The sequence below is a fragment of the Chiloscyllium plagiosum genome, unplaced genomic scaffold (genome assembly GCF_037043375.1).
Source record: "Chiloscyllium plagiosum isolate Xiang-an unplaced genomic scaffold, Cpla_swu_hap1 HiC_scaffold_14, whole genome shotgun sequence".
NCBI lineage: Eukaryota > Metazoa > Chordata > Chondrichthyes > Orectolobiformes > Hemiscylliidae > Chiloscyllium > Chiloscyllium plagiosum.
The window spans coordinates 8,455,497-8,481,072 of record NW_028270152.1 but is presented as its reverse complement, the minus strand read 5'-3'; the positions used below and the strand labels follow the sequence as shown (position 1 = coordinate 8,481,072).

Genomic DNA, 25,576 nt, shown 5'->3' with positions numbered 1-25,576 from the left:
AAGATAGTAGGAGTATACTTAAGAGGGAAATCAGGATGGCAAGAAGGGGACATGAGATAGCTTTGGCAAATAGGGTTAAGGATACTCCAAAGGGTTTTTACAAATACATTAAGGACAAAAGGGTAACTAGGGAGCGGATGATGCTTCTCAAAGATCAGCAAGGCAGCCTTTGTGTGGAGTCGCAGGAGATGTGGGAGATACTAAACGAGTATTTTGCATCAGTGTTTACTGTGGAGAAGAACTTGGAATATATACAATGTGAGGAAATAGATGGTGACATCTTGAAAAATGTCCATGTTTTCAAAGAGCAAGTGCTGGATGTCTTGAAACACATAAAAGTGGATAAATCCCCAGGACCTGATCAGGTGTACCCTAGAACTCTGTGGGAAGCTAGAGAAGTGATTGCTGGGCCCTTGCTGAGATATTTGTATCATCGATAGTCACAGGTGAGGTGCCGGAAGACTGGAGGTTGGCAAAGGTGCCACTACTTAAGAAAGATAGTAAAGACAAGCCAGGTTATCAACCGGTGAGCCTGACGTTGGTGGTAAGTTGTTGGAGGGAATCTTGAAGGACAGGATGTACACGTATTTGGAAAGGCAAGGACTGATTAGGGAAAGTCAACATGGCTTTGTGCTTGAGAAATCATGTCTCACAAACTTGATTGAGTTTTTTGAAGAAGTAACAAAGAGGATTGATGAGGGCAGAGCAGTGGACTTAATCTATATGGACTTCAGTACAGTGTTCGATAAAGTTCCCTATGGGAGGCTGGTGAGCAAGGTTAGATCTCACAGAATTCAGGGAGTACTCGCCATTTCGATACACAACTGGCTCAAAGGTAGAAGACAGAGGGTGGTGTTGGAGGGTTGTTTTTCAGACTGGAGGCCTATGACCAGTGTAGTGCCACAACAATCAGTGCTGGGTCCACTACTTTTTGTCATTTGTATAAACAGTTTGGATGTGAACATAGGAGGTATAGTTAGTGAGTTTGAAGATGACACCAAAATTGGAGGTGTAGTGGACAGCGAAGAAGGTTACTTCAGATTACAACGGGATCTTGATCAGATGGGCCAATGGGCTGAGGAGTTACAGAGTTTAATTTAAATAAATGCGAGGTGCTGCATTTTGGGAAAGCAGTCTTAGCAGGACTTATACGCTTAATGATAAGGTCCTAGGGAGTGTTGCTGAACAAAGAGACCTTGGAGTGCAGGTTCATAGCTCCTTGAAAGTGGAGTCTCAGGTAGATAGGATAGTGAAGAAGGCATTTGGTATGCTTTTCTTTATTGGTCAGAGTATTGAATACAGGAGTTGGGAGGTTATGTTGTGGCTGTACAGGACATTAATTAGGCCACTGTTGGAATATTGCGTGCAATTCTGGTCTCCTTCCTATTGGAAGGATGCTTTGAAACTTGAAAGGGTTCAGAAAAGATTTACAATGATGTTGCCAGGGCTGGAGGATTTGAGCTATAGGGAGAGGCTGAACAGGCTGGGGCTGTTTTCCCTGGAGCATCGGAGGCTGAGGGGTGACCTTACAGAGATTTATAAAATCATGAGGGGCATGGATAGGATAAATAAGCAAAGTCTTTTCCCTGGGGTGGAGGGGTGTCCAGAATTAGAGGGGCATAGGTTTAGTGTGAGAGGGGAAGGATATAAAAGGGACCTAAAGGGCAACTTCTTCACGCACAGGATGGTAAGTGTCTGGAATGAGCTGCCAGAGGAAATGGTGAAGGCTGATACATTTGCAACATTCAAAAGGCATCTGGATGGGTATATGAATAGGAAGGGTTTGGAGGGATATGAGCCAGGTGCTGGCAAGTGGACTAGATTAGGTAATGATATCTGGTTGGCATGGACGAGTTGGACTGATGGGTCTGTTTCTATGCTGTATGACTCTGTGACTCTATGACTCTGAGGCTGATCCAACATTCCTCATGTTCACTTTCCTGCCCTTTCCCTATAATCCTTGATTCTCCGACTGATCAAGAATCTATCCATCTCAGCCATAAATATGGGCGGCACAGTGGCACAATGGTTAGCACTGCTGCCTCACAGCACCAGAGACCCACCTCAGGCAACTCTTTGTGTGGAGTTTGCACATTCTCCCCATGTCTGCATGGGTTTCCTCCGGGTGCTCCAGTTTCCTCCCACAGTCCAAAATGTGCAGGTAGGTGAATTGGCCATGGGAAATTGCCCGTAGTGCTAGGGGTAAATGTAGGGGAATGGGTCTCGGTGGGTTGCGCTTCGGCGGGTTGTTGTGGACTTGTTGGGCCGAAGGGCCTGTTTCCACACTGTAAGTAATCTAAAAAAAATGCACAAGGACTCTGCCCTCAATCCTCAGGAAATGCCCCGCAAATATTTTTTTGGTGACTTTTTTTTGTTCTTGCAAATGTGGGCATCACCAGTTGGGCCAGCATTTACTGCCCATCCCAAGTTGCTCTTATGAATGATGATGGTAAACAGCCTTTCTGAACAGCTACAGTCTGTGTGGTGTTCGGCCACCCACAGTGCTGGGTTAGGGAATGAATTCTGGAATTTTGACCCCAGTGTCAGAGAAGAAATGGTGATAGATTTCCAAGTCAGGATGGTGAGTGGCTTGTTGGGGAATTTGTGGGGGTGATTGTTCCCTTGTATCTGATGCCTTTGTCCTTCTAGGTGGATGAGTTGTGGGTTTGGATAGTGCTGTCACAAGAGCCTTGGTGAGTTATTGCAGTGCAATGGTAGATACTGCTGCTATTGTGCGTTAGTGGTAGGAGTAAATATTGAAGGTAGGTTAATGGAGTGTCAATTAAGGAGGCTGCTTCAGTTCCTGAATAGTGTCAAGCATCCTGAATGTTGTTGTATTCTGTCTGACCTCTGCTTTGTGGTTTGTAGATAGGCATTGGGGAACCAAAAGATGAGTCACTTACTGTTCTTGAATGTCTTATGAGGAAAGGCTGAGGGCCTTGAGGCTGTTTTCGTTCGAGAGAAGAAGGTTGAGAAGTGACTTAATAGAGACATACAAGTTAATCAGAGGGTTAAGGTGAACAGTGAGAGCCTTTTTCCAAGTATGGGGACGGCAAACACAAGGGGACACAACTTTAAAGTGAGGGGAGATTGGTATAAGACAGATGTCAGAGGTAGTTTCTTTACTCAGAGAGTAGTAAGGGTATGGAATGCTTTGCCTGCAACGGTAGTAGATTCGCCAAGTTTAAGTGCATTTAAGTCGTCATTGGACAGGCATATGGACGTACATGGAATAGTGTAGGTGGGATGGGCTTCAGATTGGTATGACAGGGCGGCGCAACATCGAGGGCCGAAGGGCCTGTACTGCGCTGTTATGTTCTATGTTCTACAGGATTGATCTAGCTGGTTCAGGTCAGATTGAGCAGATTGTAGAAATTACTTCAAATTAGTGCTTCTGTAGAGTGTATTAAAATGTTTCACTATACTAAAGCTCAGTGTAGACGTTTATTGCTCAGTGCGTTATGGGCCAGAGTCAGGAAGATGGAATCATAGAATCCCTACAGTGTAGGAGCAGGCCATTTGGCTCTTGGGTCAACACCAATCCTCTGAAGAGCAATCCACCCAGGCCCTACCCCTGTAACCTTACATTTCCCATGGCTAATTCCACCTAACCTACATATCTCTGGACACGATAGGCAATTTATCATGCCTGAAGAAGGGCTTATGCCCGAAACGTCGATTCTCCTGTTCCTTGGATGCTGCCTGACCTGCTGCGCTTTTCCAGCAACACATTTTCAGCTCAATTTATCATGGCCAATCCACCTAACCTGCACACCTTTGGACTTTGGGAGAAAACTGGACTGCCCGGAGGAAACCCACATAGCCACAGGGAGAATGTGCAAACTCCACACCGACAGTCGCCCGAGGCTGGAATCGAACCCGGGTCCCTGGCGCTGTGAGGCAGCAGTGCTAACCACTGGGCCACTGGGCCACTGTGCATCTCCTGAGGATTATCAGATCAGCCATGGTATCAATGCAGGTGGAGCGGACTTGATGGGCTGAGTGGCCTTTCTCTGCTCCTATGTCTTATGTAAATGCAATTAAATGCCACAATTTTCTGGAAGGGTAGAATGGATAAGAAGATCAATGACACACACAGCAGAGAGGTCAGTAACTAACGTGCACAGATTTTAAATAATCAAAGGAGAATTTAGAGGAACGTTGAAGAACGTTTTCAGGATAGTGAAAATTTAGAGTTTAATGCTTGAAATGGTGGGAAGGGCTAAAGTGTTCATCACAAATTTGAAATATTAAAAAATGCCATACTTACGTTTTGACCAAAAGCAGGGAGTTGTAATCAGGCTGCATTTGTTTTTGCTTGGCTAGCACAGATGTGGGGGTCAGTTAGCTCAGTTGGTTGGATGACTGGTTTGTGATATAGTGTAATGCCAACACCATGGATTCGGTCTCCATACTGGCTGTGGTTACTGTGAAAGACCCTCCTTCTCAATCTTGCCCCTCACCTGAGGTCTGGTGACCCTCAGGTTAAACCACCAGTAGTCTTCTCTCTCTCTCTAACGAGGGAGTAACCCTCTGGGACAAATACCTTTGTCCCAGAGCTAGAAGGTCCATCAGTGGAGCCAGGGTCCGCTCCCAAGGATGCCATTAGTACCAGACCCACCACAGTCAGGGAGGAACCTCTGGGCCCCAAACAAGTGACTTTATCTTTACCAGACATGATAGACCAAATGGCCTCCTTACATGCCATAAATATTCTTTTCTTCTGTGTTAATGCAGTACTGAATACCTTCTGTACTAACAGAGAAACTTAGAATCATAGAACCCCTACAGTGTGGAAGCAGGCCATTTGGCCCACTGGGTCCACACCAACCCTCCAAAGAGCATCCCACCCTGACCCCCATACGCTATCCCTGTAACCCTGCATTTTCCACAGTTAATCCACCTAACCCACACATTTCCCGTTTTTTTTCTCTCCCTCCTCTTTTAAAAGGTGGGGTTACTTTAGCTAAGTGGAGGAGAAAATTGCAGGGTAATGACTAAAATCTTGGAATGTGGAACAAATTGGACAGCTCTTTCAACTGGCTGGCATAAGCAAGATGGGCTGACTGGCCTTCTGTTCAATGTGAATTAATGCATATGTTGGCTAACCTCTCGTTTCAGACTCCAGTACACCTGACCCTCTGCCCATTGCTGAAACTGTTGAATCGGGTGAAATCGGTGCATTCGTTTCCTTACCACAGGCCTGGGTATCTCCAAGCACCAGGTCCGGACCATCAGGCCAGACTGGGGAGCAGGCAGTGACCTCCAGCTCACCAACTGGTGCCCTGATCACTAGACCCGGCCTGGCAGCAGACAGCCCTGATGGGGACTCCCCAGATGACAGCACCCCAACGTCGGAATCTGATTCCGCTGATCGAAGGGACAGCACTGAGGCTCTGACATCTGCAACGAGCACACCAGACCTGCCAACTGCTGCCTCGGACTTTCCCACAACTGTTGCTACATCCTACCCCTTGCTGCCATCGTCCCCGTTCCCACCCAGCAGCACAGCGCTCAGCGGATCGGTTGCCACAGTCACTGACTGGGAGGGGGCAGGTTCCACCAGGATGGACCCTGAGCATCCGCCTGGGCTAGAAGGTCCATCAGCGGAGCCAGGGTCCACTCCCAAGGATGCCTTTAGTACCAAACCCACCACAGCCAGGGAGGAACCTCTGGGCCCCAAACAGGTGAGGACTGTAAATACTACAACCTGTAGCTTAGAATCCTATAGCACAGTGAGAGGCCATTTGGCCCATAGTGCATATACTAGCTTTTTGGAAGAGATTACAGTCTGTTCTGCTATAACATGTGTTTCTTCAAGATTGAAGAATTTAGACCATTATTTGTCGAATGCGAACTTTCCTTACCTAAGGTGATTCCGGTCCCATTGGTTTGAATGGTGCTGCTATTACACAATCTGCTTACAACACAATGTCACATGGGAATGGAACTATTGCACTATATTGCAACAGACTGTAGTTATTGAATGTAAAACATTACAGTGCAGTACAGGCCCTTCGGCCCTCGATGTTGTGCCGACCTGTGAAACTAATCTAAAGCCCATCTAACCTACACTATTCCATTCTCGTCCGTATGTTTATCCAGTGACCATTTAAATGTCCTTAATATTGGCAGGTCCACTACTGTTCCACGTCCCTACTACTCTCTGAGCAAAGAAACTACCTCTGACATCTGTCCTATTTCTAAAACCCCTCAATTTAAATCTATTTCCCTCGTGCTAGCCATCACTATCCGAGAAAGAAAGTTCTCACTGTCCACCCTATCTAATTTCTGATCATCTTGTATGTTTCTATTAAGTCACCTCTTAAGCTTCTTCTCTCTAACAAAAACAGCCTCAATCCCTCAGCCTTTCTTCATAAGACCTTCTTCCATACCAGGCAACATCCTGGTAAATCTCCTCTGCACCCTTTCCAAATCCATCCTATAATGCAGCAACTAGAACTGTATGCAATACTCCAAGTATGTACACCAGAGTTTTGTACAGCAGCGGCATGATCTTGTGGCTCCGAAACACAATCCCTCTACCAATGAAAGCTAACAGACTGTACGCCTTCTTAACAACCGTAATAACCTGGGATGCAACTTTCAGGGATTAGATTAGATTACATTACATTACAGTGTGGAAACAGGCCCTTCGGCCCAACAAGTCCACACCGACCCGCCGAAGCGAACCCACCCATACCCCTACATTTACCCCTTACCTAACACTACGGGCAATTTAGTATGGCCAATTCACCTGACCCTGCACATCTTTGGACTGTGGGAGGAAACCGGAGCACCCGGAGGAAACCCACGCAGACACGGGGAGAACGTGCAAACTCCACACAGTCAGTCGCCTGAGGCGGGAATTGAACCTGGGTCTCTGGCGCTGTACATGGACATGGACACAAAGATCGCTGCTCATCCACATGACCAAGAGTCTTACCATTAGCCCAGTACTCTGTATTCCTGTTACTCCTTCACACTTTTCTGCATGAAACTCCATTTACCATGTGACCTTTCTCCACAGCTCTACAATTGTCTTTACTTTCGAGTACCTACCCAATTAATTCTCTTTCAAAAGTTACTGTTGAACCTGCCTTAATCTCACTGCACTACAGGATTACACCTCATCTTCCTCTCTGATCCTTGTGCTAATTATCTTGAATAACTGGGATGGTGGTGACCATGTAACTATAGTTGATTGTTACTAAAACCTATTCTGGTTCCCGAAGGGCATCAGGCATCCTCACCTGGGCTGGTCTATGAGTGGCTTTTAACTGTCTCATGGGCCACTAGAGATCAACAGTAAATGCTGGCTGAAGCTCGTGAATAATTTAAAAATAAAATTCTCTGGACAATCCTTGAGGCAACACTACCCCTTATCTCCATCTGAGTTGTGTTATGGAGAAGCGATAGCCTTACGGTATCATCGCTGGATTGTTAATCCAGAGAAAGTGAGGACTGCAGGTGCTGGAGATCAGAGTCAAAAATTGTGCCACTGGAAAAGCACAGCAGGTCCGGCAGCATCCGAGGAGCAGGGGAATTGTCATTTCGGGCATAACCCCTTCATCAGGAATGCGTGAAAGTTTGATTTGCCTGCTCCTCGGATGCTGCCTGACTTGCTGTACTTTTCCAGCACTACAATTTTCAACACTGTTAATCCAGAGACGCAGATAATGTTCTGGGGACTCGAGTTTGAATCCTGCTACGGCAGATGGGGGGATTTGAATTCAAAAGAAAATCTGGAATTAAGAATCTAATGATGACCATGAATCCATTGTCGATTGTTGAGGGAATCCATCTGGTTCACTAATGTCCTTTAGGGAAGGAAACTGTCATCCTTATGTGGTCTGGCCTACATGTGAGTCCAGACCCACAGCAATGTGGTTGACTCTTAATTGCCCCCCTGGGCAACTAGGAGTGGGCAATAAATGCTGGCCTAGCTAGTGGCACCCACATCCTGTGAATGAATTTTTAAAAAAATGAACAGGGCCTTCATTTCCTGATAAATCTACTTATAGTTAGACCATGATGAATATCCTTCTGATCTGATAGCGTTGGGTTCTATAGATATCTTTTCCCCCACTATCTTGCAGGCTGTCACAATGATTCAAAATCAGCTGCTACATACAGAACACAGCTGGGAATAACGCCTATCAGAGATGGACAGTTTTCTAAGCTTGACTTGTCAGGGACAGGCTGGTATTATTTTGATTTATTCCTGTCATGATGAGGCTCTGCTTGTGTACTGCTGACCCGTTATTTAATTACTTGGGTTTATTATAATCATACCCTCATTCAGATCCCAACCACTGCCACCTGCAGTACGTCCTCCAGGGATATGTAGGCCGAGACTGTCGTCATGGTTACCGTCGTCCGCTCTGCTGTGTTGATGGGGTAGTTAATTTGGTGCCCAGCTGTTCTCCTGCTGTTGGCTGGCAGTCCACTCGTAGCTGCCTGGCCACTGGGTTGAAGCAGCAGAAGGAGGCCATTCAGCTCCTAGCTGCTTGTGCTTGCCTTTTCAAATTGGTCATCAGTCCCACTCCTACAGCCACCATCAACCTACACACTTTTCCTGCAGCACCAAAGATTCTTCATTTCAGGTATATCACGGGTATATCAATAAATTTAGATTCTTCCATCTCACATGCCTTCATTTGTTCATGGGATGTAGACATTGTTGGTAGCCCAGTATTTGTCACCCATACTTAATCGCCCCATGAGGAGGTGGTGGTGAGCTGCCTTCTTGTATACCCGCATTGTATGCAGGATACCCACAATGCCCTTAGGGAGGGAGTTCTAGGATTTTGTCTGGGTGACAGTGAAGGAATGGCAATGTATTTTCAAGTCAGGATGGTGGAGGGGAACCTGCAGGAGGTGGTGTTCCCATGTATCTGCTGCTCTTATGCTTCTAGACCATAGTGGTATTGTGTGTAGTTTTGGTCTCCTTATCTGAGGAAGGATGTTTTGGTTATAACGGAAGTACAACAAAGGTTTATCAGACTGATTCCTGAGATGACAGGATTGGCAGACGACAGACTGGATCAGTTAGGACTATATTCACTGGAGATTAGAATAAGTGAGGGTTGGCGGGGGAGGTCTCACTATAAAATTCCAACAGGAGAAATGCAGGAAGGATGTTCCCTAAAACCATGGAGTTCAGAACCATGAGCCACAGTCTCAGGATATGGGGTAGACCATTCCATAGGAGTGTGGAAGCAGGCCATCCAGCCCATGAAGTACACACTGACCCCCTCCAAGAGCATCCCACCCAGGCCCACCCCCTATTACTGTAACCCTGCATTTACCATAGCCAATCCATTTAACCTGCATATCTTTGGATTGTGGGAGGAAATCAGAGCACCCAGAGGTAGACACAAAAAGAGACTTCATACGGACAGTTGTCCAAGGCTGGGATTGAACCAGGGTCCCAGGTGCTGTGAGGCAGCAGTGCTAACCACTGAGCCACACTGTGACTGAGATAAGGAGAAATGTCTTCACTCAGTCTCAGGATTAAGAATCTAGCGATTATATTATTGGGCTATTGCTTCCCCTTACTCTGTTTCTGTGCTCTCAGCTGCTGCCTGACCTGCTGAATAATGTAGCAGTTTCTATTTTCACTTCACAAATGGTCACCCTGCCTTCCAGATGAGCGTCGCTCCTGGTATGACCTTGATTGTTTCTGAAAGGTTTCTTAAAGCTGTATCTCAACCTGCTTTGGCCGCAGTGTGCAATAATTTTAAAGCTGTGCCCCTCTGGTAATACGAGCCGTTGCATATTGTCCACCTCTGGCTCTGCTGTGACTGACCTATTTCTTGCACTTGTCTTCAACAGGTTATTTGCAGAGACTGGAGCAAATTAGCTGGAAGGAATTACGTTATCCTGAACATGACTGAAAACACTGAATGTGTGAGTATTGAACATGTGGGGAGGAGATGGTGCTGGGGTAGTGTTAGAACATAGGACTGTACAGCATGATGTTGTGCTGAATGTGACACCAAATTAATCTAATCCCATCTGCCTGCCCTTGGTCCATATCCCTCCATTCCATGCATATTCATGTGCTTCTCTAATACCGTAGTCCCTGAAACACCCCTATTGTATCTGTTTCCACCATCACCCCGGCAGCATCCCCCAGACTCCGACCACTCTCTGTGTAAAACACTTACCCCTCACATCTCCTTTGAACTTTCCCTGTCAGAGGTGCCAGCTTTAAGAGGAGGATGCCTGTCTCCTGTCTCAGGTGGTTAAAATGGGAGTGCAGTTTCCAACAGAATCCTGGTCAATCTCCCTCCCTCGATTCAGAATCACAGAATTGTTACAGTGCAGAAGGAGGCCATTCAGCCCATCATGTCTGCAACCCTATCAGAATGAGCAGCTCATTTCGTGCCATTTTCCTGCCTTCTCCCTGTAACCCTGTGCACTGATCCTTTCCCAATAACCATCTAATTCCTTTTCAAATACTTTGATTGAAACTGGTTCCATCATGCTGCCTGGAAGGGTGGTAGAGACAGAAACTCTCATTATAAGTATTCTGATGTGTACTTGTGATGCTAAGGCATACAAGGCTAAAGGTTGGGAGATGGGATCACAATTGGTAGGTGCTCACTTTTGACCAGTGCAATTGGATAGACCAAAAGGCCTGTACTGTAGACCTCTATGACTTGTTGACACTACTGGCAAATGCATTTGAGATCCAAACTGGCTACAGGAATAAATCTTGTCTCATGTCGCATTTGTTTCTTTTATAAACTTGTTAGAAGATTGAACACATGCACTAACAGGTTCAAGAACAGCTTCTCTGCATAGATACTACCAGATCTGCTGAGCTTTTCCGGCAACTTCTGTTTTTGTTTCTAGAACAGCTTCTTCCCTACTGTTATTAGACTGCTGAATGGACCTCTAATTTCAAGTTTAATGTTGATCTTGCTTTGTGCACTTCCTTGTAGCCTTGTATACCTCGTTCTAAGGACCCTATGATCTGTATGTCCGTGTATGTTATGATTTGCTTGCACTGTTCGCAAATAAAACTTTTCACTTACTCAGGTACATGTGACAACAATAAAGCAAATCAAATCAGTTTCACAACATTAAAATTGACCATCTCATCATTACCTCATTGACATTGTGGGAGTTTGCCCTGTGCCAGTAATCTGAAGTCTGCCTCAAGATAAAACAGGCCTGACCTGACTGGCAGTGGTAGCACTTGGGGATGACATATGGCTGTGAAAAGTTTATTTTTGTGGTGCTTTTGAAGGATGAACATTGACCCTAGGAAAGACAACACAGTCAAAGCAAAGGGCTCGGGGAGATTTTTGAAAGTGGTTGATGGAAAGTTGCCTGATGACTGACTTGGTGGTTGCTAGGGTAACCAGTGGACATACTGATGGCTTATTCATAGGCCCATGTTTCTCAGCAGCCTGAAGCAGTGTTCCCATTTCATCGTCAGTGTATGTAGTGCTGAGATTTCTGTGTAGATGCCTTGAATTCCTTGACCAATGTAGAGTCATTACTCTGATCATTGTATTGGCCCCCACCAGCTTCTCATCTAGGGGCAGCCTCTTGGTGATACCATCAAACAGCACCAACATTAGCTTCTACATTTAAATATTTTTATTCAACCTGTTCACATTTACCTGAGTACAGTGAAAAGTTTTGTTTTGCAAGCAGTACAGGCAGATCATACAAAGGGGATTAACTCAAGCGTCAGCGGCCTGCATTTTCAGCAGCAGTGGGAGGAGTGAGAGCGAGGACCTGGGGGCTGCCGGGAAGGTAAATAAATCCGTTAACAACTTACCTCATGAATAGGTGGAACACACGCTGAACAGGAGTGGACACGGGATGGCTGAGTAAGTGAAGTAATATATTTGGCCAGTTGATTTACCTGAAACACTACTCAGGTACTCCTCCTCTAACCAAACAAAACCGTACTGTGCGCCAGTTCTAGGTTTTTCTTCCAATGGTCTCATTGGGAATTCATAACAGTGGGTATGAACGTTAGGGCAGTTGAATGCTCCTCCTGTAGAATGTGGGAGGTAAGGGTCACCGCTCGTGTCCCTGCTGACTGCATCTGTGGGAAGTGCCCCCAACTCCAGCTCCTCGGAAACCGCATTAGGGAATTGGAACTGGTGCTGGATGAACTTCCGATCATTCAGGAGGCTAAGGGAGTAATTGAGAGGAGTTACAGGGAGGCAGTCATACCTCAAGTACAGGAAAATGGTAGATGGGTTACTGTCAGGGGATGGAAAAGGAGCAGGCAGACAGTGCAGGATCCCCTTTGGCTGTTCCCCTCAATAACAAGGGATACCATTTTGGATACTGTTGGGGGGGGGTTCTTATCAGGAGTAAGCCATGGGTTACAGGCTTCTGTCATCGAGTCTGTCCCTATTGCTCAGAAGGGAAGAGGGAAGAGGAGTAGAGCATTAGTCTTTGGGGACTCCATTGTTAGGGGGTCAGATAGGAGGTTCTGTGGAAACGAGAGAGACTTGTGGCTGGTGTGTTGTCTCCCAGGTGCCTGGGTCCATGATGTCTCGGATTGTGTTTTCGGGATCCTTAAGGGGAAGGGGGAGCAGCCCCAAGTCGTGGTCCACACAGGCACCCACAGTGTTGGTAGGAAAAGAGATGGGGATTTAAGGCAGAAATTCAGGGAGCTAGGGTGGAAGCTTAGAGCTAGAACAAAAAGAGTTGTTATCTCTGGTTTGTTACCCGTGCCACATGCTAGTGAGGTGAGGAATAAGGAGAAAGATCAGTTGAACATTTGACTACAGGGTTGGTGCAGAAAAGAGAGATTCAGATACCTGGATTTTTGGAGCTCAATTTGGGGTGGGTGAGACCTCTACAAAAGGGATGGTCTACACCTGAACCAGAGGGGTACCAATATCCTGGGAGGGAAAATTTGTTAATGCTCTTTGGGAGGGTTTAAATTAATTCAGCAGGGAGATGGGAACCTGAATTGTCGCTCCAGTGTGCAGGACATTGAGAGTAGTGAGGTCATCAGTAAGGTTTCAAGGTCGCAGTCGTGTACCAGCAATCAGGAAGGTGGTTTGAAATATGTCTACTTCAACACTAGGAGCATCCAGAATAACTTGCAGAATGCGTTGGTACCTGGGACTTCGATGTTGTGGCCATTTTGGAGACATGGGTAGAGAAGGGACAGAAATAGTTGTTGCAGGCTCCGGGATTTAGATGTTTCAGTAAGAACAGGGAAGGGGGTGGTGTGGCATTGTTAGTCAAGGACAGTATTACGGTGGCAGAAAGGATGTTTGATGAGGGCAAATCTACTGAGGTATTATTGGCTGAAGTTAGAAATAGGAAAGAAGTCACCTGTTGGGAGTTCTCTATAGGCCTCCAAATAGTTCCAAATAGAGGAAAGGATTGCAAAGATGATTCTGGATAGGAACGGGAGTAACAGGGTAGTTGTTATGGGGGACTTTAACTTACCGAATATTAACTGGAAACACTATAGCCCAGGTACTTTAGATGGGTCAGTTTTAGTCCAATGTGTGCAGGAGGGTTTCCTGACACAGTATGTAGATAGGCCAACAAGAGGCAAGGCTACATTGGATTTGGTATTAGGTAATGAACCAGGGCAGGTGTAGATTTGGAGGTAGGTGAGCACTTTGGTGATAGTGACCACAATTCAGTTTACTTTAGCGATGGAAAGGGATAGACATATACCACAGGGAAAGAGTTATTGCTGGGGGAAAAGCAATTATTTTGTGATTAGGCAAGATATAGGATGCATAGGATAGGGAAGGAAACTGCAGGGGATGCGCACACTTGAAATGCGGAGCCTATTCAAGGAACAGCTACTGCGGGTCCTTGATACGTATGTACCTGTCAGGCAGGGAGGAAGTGGTTGAGCGAGGGAACAGTGGTTTACTAAAGAAGTTGAATCTCGATAGAAAGAAGAAAGTTTATATGAGGATGGGACGTGAAGACTCAGTTAGGGCACGTGAGAGTTAAAAGTTAGCCAGGAAGGACCTAAAGAAAGAGCTAAGAAGAGCCAGGGGAGCACATGAGAAGTCTTTGGCAGGTAGGATTGAGGAAAACCCTAAAGCTTTCTATAGGTATGACAGGAATAAAAGAATGACTAGAGTAAGGTTAGGGCCAGTCAAGTGAAGTTGTGCATGGAGTCCGAGGAGATGGGAGAAGCGCTAAATGAATATTTTTCGTCAGTATTCACACTGGAAAAAGACAATGTTGTTGAAAATACTGAGAAAGAGATTATTAGACTAGATGGGATTGAAGTTCACACTGAGGAGGTGTTAGCAATTCTGGAATGTGTGAAAATAGATAAGTTCCCTGAGCCAGATGGGATTTATCCTAGGATTCTCTGGGAAGCCAGGGAGGAGATTGCAGGGTCTTTGGCTTTGACCTTTATGTCGTCATTGTCTACAGGAATAGTGCCAGAAGACTGGAGGATAGCAAATGTCCCTTTGTTCAAGAACGGGAGTAGAGACAATCCTGGTAGTTATAGACCAGTGAGCCTTACTTCAGTTGTGGGTAAAGTGTTGGAAAGGATTATAAGAGATAGGATTTATAATCATCTAGAAAGGAATCATTTCATTAGGGATGGTCAATACGGTTTTGTGAAGGGTAGGTCATGCCTCACAAATCTTACCGAGTCCTTTGAGAAGGTGACCGAACAGGTAGATGAGGGTAAAGCGGTTGATGTGGTGTCTATGGATTACAGTAAAGCTGGTAATAAGATTCCCCACAGTAGGCTGTTGCAGAAAATACGGAGGCATGGGAATGAGGGTATTTAGTGGTTTGGACCAGAAATTGGCTAGTTGTAAGAAGACAGAGGATGATGGTTGATGGGAAATGTTCATCCTGGAGTTGAGTTACTAGTGGTGTACTGCAAGGATCAGTTTTGGGTCCACTGTTGTTTGTCATTTTTATAAATGATCTGGATGAGGGCGTAGAAGGATGGGTTAGTAAATTTGCGGATGACACTACGGTTGGTGGAGTTGTGGATAGTGCTGAAGGATGTTGCAGGTTACAGAGAGACATAGATAAGCTGCAGAGCTGGGCTGAGAGGTGGCAAATGGAGTTTAATGTAGAAAAGTGTGAGGTGATTCACTTTGGAAGGAGTAACAGGAATGCAGAGTACTGGGCGAATGGTAAGATTCTTGGTAGTGTAGATGAACAGAGAGATCTCGGTGTCCATGTGCATAGATTCCTGAAAGTTGCAAGCCAGGTTGATAGAGCTGTTAAGAAGGCATACGGTGTATTAGGTTTTATTGGTAGAGGGATTGAATTTTGGAGCAATGAAGTCATGTTACAGCTGTACACAACTCTGGTGTGGCCGCACTTGGAGTATTGCATACAGTTCTGGCCGCTGCATTATAGGAAGGATGTGGAATCTTTGGAAAGGGTTCAGAGGAGATTTACTAGGATGTTGCCTGGTATGGCAGGAAAGTCTTATAAAGAAAAGCTGAGGGACTTGAGGCTGTTTTCATTGGAGAGAAGAAGGTTGAGAGGTAACTTAATAGACATACAAGATGATGAGAGGATTAGATAGGGTGGACAGTGAGAGTCTTTTCCTCGGATGGTGATGGCTAGGATGAGGGGACATAGCTTTAAATTGAGGTATGATAGATATAGGAGAAAGTGAGGACTGCAGATGCTGGAGATCAGAGCTGAAAAATGTGTTGCTGGAAAAGCGCAGCAGGTCAGGCAGCATCCAAGGAGCAGGAGAATTGACGTTTCGGGCATAAGCTCTTCTTCAGGAATGAGGAGGGTGTTCCAAACAGGCTAAGATAAAAGGTAGGGAGGAGGGACTTGGGGGAGGGGCGTTGGGAATGCGATAGGTGGAAGGAGGTTAAGGTGAGGGTGATAGGTCGGAGAGGGGGCGGAGAGGTCAGAAAGAAGATTGCAAGTCAAGAAGGCGGTGCTGAGTCCGAGGGTTGGGACTGAGATAAGGTAGGGGGAGGGGAAATGAGAAAGTTGGAGAAATCTGCATTCATCCCTTGTGGTTGGAGGGTTCCTAAGCGGAAGATGAGGCGCTCTTCCTCCAGGCGTTGTGTTGCCATGATTTGGTGATGGAGGAGGCCAAGGACCTGCATGTCCTTGGTGGAGTGGGAGGGGGAGTTAAAGTGTTCAGCCATGGGGCGGTTGGGTTGGTTGGTGTGGGTGTCCCAGAGGTGTTCTCTGAAACGTTCTGCAAGTAGGTGGCCTGTCTCCCCAATGTAGAGGAGGCCACATTGGGTGCAGCGGATGCAGTAAATGATGTGTGTGGAGGTGCAGGTGAATTTGTGACGGATATGGAAGGATCCCTTGGGGCCTTGGAGGGAGGTGAGGGGGGAGGTGTGGGCGCAAGTTTTGCATTTCTTGCGGTTGCAGGGGAAGGTGCCGGGAGTGGAGGTTGGGTTGGTGGGGGGTGTGGACCTGACAAGGGAGTCGCGGAGGGAGTGGTCTTTCCAGAATGCTGATAGGGGAGGGGAGGGAAATATATCCTTGGTGGTGGGGTCTGTTTGGAGGTGGCGGAAATGACGAAGGATGATACGCTGTACATGGAGGTTGGTGGGATGGTAGGTGAGGACCAGTGGGGTTCTGTCCTGGTGGCGATTGGAGGGGCGGGGTTCAAGGGCGGAGGAGCGGGAAGTGGAGGAGATGCGGTGGAGAGCATCGTCAACCATATATAAGGGGAAATTGCTGTCTTTGAAGACGGAGGCCTTCTGGGTTGTTCGGTATTGGTGATAGATATAGGACATGTCAGAGGTAGGTTCTTTACTCAGAGAGTAGTAGGGGTGTGGAACGCACAGCCTGCAACAGTAGTAGACTCATCACCTTTAAGGGCATTTAAATGGTCATTGGATAAACTTATGGATGATAATGGAATAGTGTAGGTTAGATGGGCTTCAGATTGGTTTCACAGGTCGAGGGCTGAAGGGCCTGTACTGCGCTGTAATGTTCTATGTTCTATGATGCGCTATGCCACATCTCTGGAGCATGTGGGACTTCAGTCCAGACCTCCTGACCCAAAGGTAGGGACACCCCACTGTGCCACAAGTGGCCTGGTTCCTACACAAGTCAATGCTACCTCACTGCCACCTCTCTTGGCTCCTATTGCTAAGTTTAATGTCAGGTACTGGATAAGCAGAAAGTGCTCCCACCGAAATGTTACGAAGACTGAAGCCATTGCTTTGGCACCTGTGCCAAACACTGGTCCATAGCTACCAATTCGATATCTCTCCGTGGCAACAGTCTGAGGTCAAACCATTCTGTTCACAATCTGGATGTTGTATTTTACTCTGAGATAAGCTTTTGATCACATATTGAAGCCATCACTAAAACCATTGTTTCCATCCTGGTAACATTACCCCTCTTCTCCCTTATCTTAGCTCATCTTCTGGTTAAATTCTCATTTGTTCCTTTGTTCATTCCAGCCATCATCATTCCAATGGTTGGTGTCTCATGCTCTTTCCTCCCATCCAGTCCAAAGATGTGCAGGTCAGGTGAATTGGCCATGCTAAATTGCACATAGCGTTAGGTGCGTTAGTCAGAGGGAAATAGGTCTGGGTGGGTTACTCTTCGGAGGGTCGGTGTGGACTGGTTGGGCCGAAGGGCCTGTTTCCACACTGTAGGGAATCTAATATAATCTAAAAACTTGAGATCATCCAAAAATCTGTTGGACTTGTCTTAACTTTTGGTCACCTGATATCTCATTATATGGATTAGCAAGATTTTTTTTATGTAGCTCTTATATACTCTCTTGGGATAGTTCACTATGTTAAAAAAGGTGCCATATAAATATAAGTTGTTCTTGTTACAATGAATTGCAGTCCCATTAATCACTCATGGGGGTGCTGTTGCCACAGGCAGCCATGTTGATGTGCAGCACCACCTGCAGGTCAACATTAGTATTGTAACCTGGGGAAACAGCAACAATTTCCATCGAAACCAGAAGTGCTTCCCAAATCTTTTCCCACTGTGGACTCCATTTCAGGGAATAAGAATAATTCCTCAGTGAGGTTTGAGAGCTGTGGCATGGAGGAGGTGAGACAGCTCCTGTAGAGCTATAACTTGATCAGAGTTCCATTGTGTCCATTCCTTCCTCAGAGGTCACAACCCCAAAATGTCAGCATACGACCCAACTTGGAGTCCTGACCCATACCTTGGGAAATTCTGATAGAGAGTTTTAAATGGAATAAAATATTGTCAATCAAAATTGGACACTTATGGAAATGTTTAACATCCCATATCAATACCCTCCCCCGTCTTTCTATCGTATATTCCCTCTGCATTTAAGGGCATTGGTTAGCTCAATTGGCTGAATGGCTGGTTTGTGATACAGAGTGATACTAGCTGCATGGGTTCAATTCCCGCAACAGCTGAGGTTACCATGTTACTGTGTCAAATTCTTGAAATTCCCTCCCAATGGCATTGGGGATCAACCTGCAGCATTTCAAGAAGGCAGCTCAAGTGCAACTATGGACAAGCAATAAATGTAGCCAGCCAGTGGTACCCACATCCCACAAGGGACTAGGGCAACTCCTCCACTCAGAGGGTGGTGCATGGAATGAGGTGGTGGAGGCTGGTACAATAACAACATTTAAAAGGCATCTGGATGATAAGGTTTTAAAGGGATATGGGACTAGATTAATTTAGGATATCTGGTCAGCATGGACAAGTTGGACTGAATGATCTGTTTCTGTGCTGTACATCTCAATGACTCTAAGTGAATAAATAAAAATCAAACTCTCCTTCTCAACCTCTCCCCTCACCTGAGGCATGGTCAACCTCAGTTAAGCCACCACTGGTTGTCTTTCTCACTCTCCGACAGGGCAGTCTATGATCTGGCAAGACTATAGTGCCATTACCCTTACCACCTCATTCTCAAGCAATTCCCATTTAAAATTCTTGTCCTTGCGTTTAAATCCCTTTATGGCCTCTCAGCACCCCATCATTGGAACCTTCTCTGGTCAACCTGTACCCTATGTCCTTCTGATTTCTCCACCCTCTTACACATATCTCCCTCCATTGGCGACTCCTTCAAGTTTCTAAACCTAGTGCATGAATTCCCAAAACCGCTCCATTTCTCCAGCTTCTTCTCCCTTGTTTAAGGCTCACTTCCTTCACCAGGAGTTTTGGTGTGTCATCCAAATCTTTCTCCTGTGGCTCAGCTGATTCCATCCTTGTCCCTGAGGCTTGAGGTTCTGTTTCTCTTTCTAATATTTCAACACCCATATCAAGGTAGGTACTCCAGTGCAACACTGAGGCATACACTGTACATGTTGCCTCTTTGGTAAGGCTTTCAGCTGATGTTCCATCTGCCAATGTGGTAGGTATAAAAGATGGCATGATACAATATTAAAGAAGGCAGGGGATTTGCCAACTGGTGTCCTGTTGTTCACATATATCACCCCATCTGTTGTTATGATGTTTGTTTTCTGCTTATTATCATCTTTCTGTTTGTGGGAGCTTGCTGCTGCATTTTGATGTTACAGCAGTAACTACACAATGTGAAAAGTGTAAAGTGATTCGAGACATCCAATGGTCATGAAAAGTGCAATATAAATACAAGTCTACCTTTTTTAAAGTTGGCATCCATTTTGTCCTGGTTGTGATGCCTGTTTGCATGCTTTCCATGTTAAAGGCGCTACATAAATCCACCTTATCATTGGACCCCTCTGCACAAGGGATTGTCTGATTTAAAGTGATTTTCTCTGTTGTTTAAAGAAAGCTGTGTGTTTCAGGAAGTGTTTCGGACTCGGGAAGGATTAAAGCTGCTGAAGCTGGTGGCACAGTCGTTCTCCAGGAAACTGAGCTCCCCTGCTGACTCGTGGCTGATATCGCTGAGCAAACCCAGTGAGGACGAGAAGCACCTCCTGATGATGCTGGCCAGCGATCGAGGTGATTGTCCAATGAGGCGGTGCTCACCATCTATGGATGGAGCAGTAAAATTGCAGAATAGTGCAGCTCAGGAGAAGGCCATTTGGTTCACAGTTTTAAGCAACAGTTCAGTTAGACCAACTGTCTGACATTTTCCCCATAATACCTGAAATTTTAACCCTTTCAAGTATTCATCAAACTCCCTTATTGCATGCTACTGTTGAATCTGTGTCCATCACATTCTCATTCTCAATCCTAACCACTTAGTCCTTATACGGGCATCACCTCTGATTCTTTTGCCAATCTGCAGCAGTGGTTAGCACTGCTGCCTCGCAGCGCCAGAGACCCGGGTTCAATTCCCGCCTCAGGCAACTGACTGTGTGGAGTTTGCACGTTCTCCCCGTGTCTGTGTGGGTTTCCTCCGGGGGCTCCGGTTTCCTCCCACAGTCCAAAGATGTGCAAGTCAGGTGAATTGGCCATGCTAAATTGCCCGTAGTGTTAGATAAAGGGGTAAATGTAGGGGTATGGGTGGGTTACACTTCGGCGGGTCGGTGTGGACTTGTTGGGCCGAAGGGCCTGTTTCCACACTGTAAGTAATCTAATCTAATCTTCCAGGTATTGTCCCTTCAGCCAATGGGAACAGTCTCTATTTTCTTCATTTTTAGGTTCTTCACCATTTTGAGTTTCTCCATTAAGTCTCCTCTTAGCCTTCGATCTTCTAAGGAGAATTCCCTTCTATCCATGTTTCTGGAATCCCCTTACTGCGGGAACCACGAGGTTCCCAACCTTTCTCATTTTTCTGGGAGACTTCAACCAATCATCGTTATTTCCTTTTCAGGAGGGAAATCTGCCATCCCGACCCAGTCTGGTCCACATGTGACTCCAGGCCCACAACAATGTGGTTGACTCTTAAATGCCTGCTGACCTGGCCAACTAAGGCCAGTTCAACCAATGAGAGATGGCCTTGCCAGCGATGCCCACATCCCAAGAAATAAAATGGGAAATGGGTAGCACTGGTGAAGCCAGCATTTGTCATCCATTCTTAATTGTCCTTGAATTGAATGGCCATAGGCTTTCCCATCCCGACAATTCATGTTGGGGGTGTGAGAATGGCAGAGTTCGGGTATGTTTGGCTGTTTCCTGCCTAACTAAATGTCCTTCCCACCTCCAAGCCACCACAAGAGGGACCATGAAATACATCCCACCATTTTCCCGTTTGGGGAACACTTGGAAGGATTTGTAGGCTGGTTAGCAACCTACTGAACCTGTCAGAAACTCTCTTTCCCCAGTCAACAGGCCCAACTGATATATAGCTGACTGTCTCTGTCTCTGGGAGAGGCAACTGGTTCTAAGCATACATTCTGAACTCCTTCCTCACGCTCCCTGTGATAGATTAAAACTGACCCCCTTCACCACTCACAGTGAAGATGGAGAAAGTACAAAATGTTTGAGGTAGCTCAGTGGTTAGCACCGCTGCCTCACAGCACCATAGACCCGGGTTCAATTCCACCCTTGGGTAATTGTCTGCACGTTCTGTGCGGATTTCTGTGCGGGTTTCCTCCGGGTGTTCCTGTTTCCCCCCCCACAGCCCAAAGATGTGAAGGTAAGGTGGATTGGCCATGGTAGCAGGGTTACTGGGATGGGGTAGGATGCTCTTTGGAGAGTTGGTGTGGACTACGTGGGCTGAAAGGCCTGCTTCCACACTGTAGGAATTCTATGTTCTCTCTGTCAGTCATATGATTAGAGATAGCACTTGGTTATACAGGATCTTGTTTAGGTAGATTTACTGCCATCAAGCCTTCCTATAAGACTGGTCTATGAGGCTTACTCATATTAATTGGGGAAGGATTAAGCATGAATGAGTCTCTGGCAGAAGACGCACATACACAACTAACAAGAAGTAGTTTATTACATAATAATAGGATAACAGCTTATATTCACTTAAAACTAGTTAACTGCATCAACACTACATAAGAGATATTCTCTTTTATGAAATAGTACCTGGGTCCATGCTATGTGGAGATAGACTGTAGAACTGACAAACCACAAACTGAACAACTACTTCAGACAGACTTAGAAATGACTAGCTCCACCCAGAGACAGTTATATATATCTCGGGTTGGGGGTATTCTAAATCTTCCAAATTCGGCCTATCAGGCCTGGTGTTTTATTCAACAGACCATGTCTCCACTTAGTGAACTGCGCATGATTATCTCTTCCAGAAAAGATATACAGACACTTGAGTAACTGCTAAAACGAACTACAAGGCTGACACAGAGACATAGAGTAATAGAGTCATGTAGAACGGAAACAGACCCTTTGATCTAACTTATCCACGCTGACCAGACATCCCAATCTGACCCAGTCCCATTTGCCAGCATTTGACCCATATCAAGAAGTGATGTAACTAACAGGAAGTAACTATCAGAAAAGGTTGATTGGGTAGCTACACCTTTCTCTCAAAAAAAAAGAGGAGGCTGAGGGATGACCTGATAGAGGTCTTTATTTGATGAAGTGATTTGATAGCATCAATGCAGAGGCAGAGATTTCACTTTGGGTAGAGGTACAGTCACCATAGTTCCAGACAATCATAGGGCTGCTCTCTCATTAGACAGAGATGACCTACGGGGAGTTTAACCCATGGGGTTACCATACTTCAGGTGGGGGTAGAGGGTGAGAAGGCAGGACCTCCATAGTAACTTTACTTGTGCTAGAGTAAAAACCAGTGGGTATTACATATAAATTGATCACTATAAATCCAACAAAGGAATGTTCTGACTAAGATTGGCAAAAATGGATGTTGAATGGAGACGTTGAAGCAAATAGAATATAGATATCTTTAAGAGGAAGCTGGATAAAAACATAGAATCATAGAGATGTACAGCACAGAAACAAACCCCTTGCTCCAACTCATCCATGCCGACCAGATAACCTAAATTAACCTTGAGCCATTTGCTAGTGTTGGCCCATATCCCTCTAAACCCTTCCTACTCATGTACCCATCCAGATGCCTTTTAAATGTTCTAACTGTACTAGCTTCCACCACTTCCTCTGGCAGCTCATTCCATACATGCACCATCTTCTACATGAAAACATTGGCCCTTACGTCCCTTTTAACTCATTCCACTTCTATCTGAAACCTGTGAACTTTAGTTTTGGATATCTCTACCCTGGGGAAAAGATCTTGCCTATTCACCCTATCCATGCCCCTCATGATTTTATAAATCTCTATAAGGTCACCCCTCAGTCTCTTACACTCCACGGAAAAATGCCCCAGCCTATTCAGCCTCTCCCTATAGCTCAAATCCTCCAACCCTGGCAACATCCTTGTCAATCTTTTCTGCACCCTTTCAAGTTTCACAACATCTTTCCTATAGCAGGGAGACAAGAACTGAATATGAGGAAGAAAGGAAGAATATACTGTAAAAGGAAGGAAAATACAAGGCTTAAGTTGGCTGTAATCACCAGTCTGTGCCTGTTGGGCTGAATGGCCTGTTTCTGTGTTGTGAAATTCTATTTAATATTCAAGTCCTAAACAATGCATTCTTATTTTTGTAATCCAGGTACAATACCAGCAAAGGAGGTGCTCATGATGCTGGGAGAGGTGAAGGAAAACCTGAAAGAGGTAAGGCTTTTTATCTTTTTCCAGAGGGATATTTCTTCAACTCCAGAACATGGTTAGAATATGGAGCTCTCTGCTGCAGAGTCTTTGATTAATGCAGTTTCACCACAAACACTGATTGCATTTAGATTAGATTAGATTAGATTAGATTACTTACAGTGTGGAAACAGGCCCTTCGGCCCAACAAGTCCACACCGACCCGCCGAAGCGAAACCCACCCATACCCCTACATTTACCCCTTACCTAACACTACGGGCAATTTAGTATAGCCAATTCACCTGGCCCTGCACATCTTTGGACTGTGGGAGGAAACCGGAGCACCCGGAGGAAACCCACGCAGACACGGGGAGAACGTGCAAACTCCACACAGTTAGTCGCCTGAGGCGGGAATTGAACCCGGGATTTACTACCCATTAGCTCAATAACATGATTATTATTGATCACTGACATTAGCAATGCTGGCTATGATGGATGATTGATGCTTGTTCCTACCTCACAGGGCCAGTGTTGCTTCTTTAAATCTCTCTACTCGCTGTTCCAAACCATTCAGCTATGTTGGGGAACTCATGATTTTCTCCACATCACATGCAGTTTCATGTTGGGGTGGCAAACCTCGCAGGAAGTGGACATGATCCTTATTTCAAATATCCAAGAAAATATTGTGGATTGTGCACTAATAGCAATGATCAGTTCCATCCCCATGGAGTGAGAATGGAGGTGGGATTATTCACTCTTATCATGAGAGATGTACAGCAGAAGGAAGAGTCACTCTTTTTAAAAAAATTAAACTCGACTTCGATTATCTCTGAGCACATAACCTGAACATTGTTTACATGGATTTCCAAATGAACGTAAGAACTAGGAGCAGGAATAGGCCATCTGGCGCCTCGGGCCTGCTCCGCCATTCAATACGATCATGGCTGATCTTCGCATGGGCTCGGTTCCACTTACCTGCGTGCTCACCATAACCCCTAATCCCTTTATTATTCAAAAATATATCTTTGACTTAAAAAACCTTGTGAGGGAGCGTCAACTGCTTCACTGGGCAGTGAATTCCACAGATTCACAAGCCTTTGGGTGAAAAAGTTATTCCTAACCTCAGTCCTAAATCTGCTCCCCCTTATTTTGAGACTAGTTGTCCCCTAGTTCTAAATTCACCCACCAGTGGAAACAACCTCCCTGCTTCTATCTTATCTACTCACTTCATAATTTTATAACGTCCCTGCTCATTCTTCTAATTTCCAATGAGTATTGTCCCAGTCTACTTAATCTCTCCTCATAAGCCAACCCTCTCCACTCCAGAATCAACCTAGTGAACCTCCTCTGCACCCCCTTTAGTGCCAGTACATCCTTTCTCAGGTAAGGAGACCAAACTCCAAGGAGTACTCCAGGTGAGGCCTCACCAGCACCCTATACAGCTGCAGCATAACCTCCCTGCTTTTAAACCCCATCCTTCTAGCAACAAAGGAGAAAGTGAGGTCTGCTGATGCTGGAGATCAGAGTTGAAAATGTGTTGCTGGAAAAGTGCAGCAGGTCAGGCAGCATCCAAGGAACAGGAGAATCGACGTTTCGGGCATAAGCCCTTCTTCAGGAAGCCCTGAAACTACTGTGTTATTCTAATTTTTAAAATTCATTCATTGTGTGTGTGTGTTGCTGGCTGGGCCAGCATTTATTGCCCATTCTTAATTGCCCAGAGAGTAGTTAAGAGTCAACCACATCGCTGTGGGTCTGGAGTCACATGTAGACCATAACAGGTAAGGATGGGAGTGTCCTTCCCTGAAGTGAACCAGAAAAAATTTTGCGATAATAATTTTGCGGTCAATATTGGATGCTTAATTCACCATTTGCTATGGTGGGCTTCAAACCCTTGTCCCCTGAATATTATCTGAGTCTCTGGATTAATAGTCTAATGATAGTATCACTAGACCATTGTCTCCCTAGCTACCATCTGTAGCATAGGTAAAGTAGTACATCTTGGTAAACAAATAAAGGTGAAAGAGACAAAAGGATTAGATTGATAGGAATAGAGAAGGAATGAGATGTGGCCTCTGTAGGTGCATATGCACCAGTTCAGTCAAATGGCCATTCTATGTAATTCTCTGTAATGGTGGA

The 25,576-nt window shown here is 45.6% G+C and overlaps 1 protein-coding gene across 3 annotated transcripts in view; it reads left to right on the top strand.

Moving 5' to 3' along the window:
* podxl2 (podocalyxin-like 2) overlaps positions 1–25,576 on the top strand; it is a 68,437-nt gene that overhangs the window by 31,174 nt on the left and 11,687 nt on the right. For all 3 annotated transcript variants that reach the window (XM_087994062.1, XM_043707601.2, XM_043707600.2), the window contains 4 exons: positions 5,122–5,687; positions 9,838–9,912; positions 19,707–19,863; positions 23,406–23,467. In XM_087994062.1, the coding sequence (XP_087850188.1) occupies positions 5,122–5,687; positions 9,838–9,912; positions 19,707–19,863; positions 23,406–23,467 (860 nt within the window). The remainder of the gene's footprint in view (positions 1–5,121; positions 5,688–9,837; positions 9,913–19,706; positions 19,864–23,405; positions 23,468–25,576) is intronic.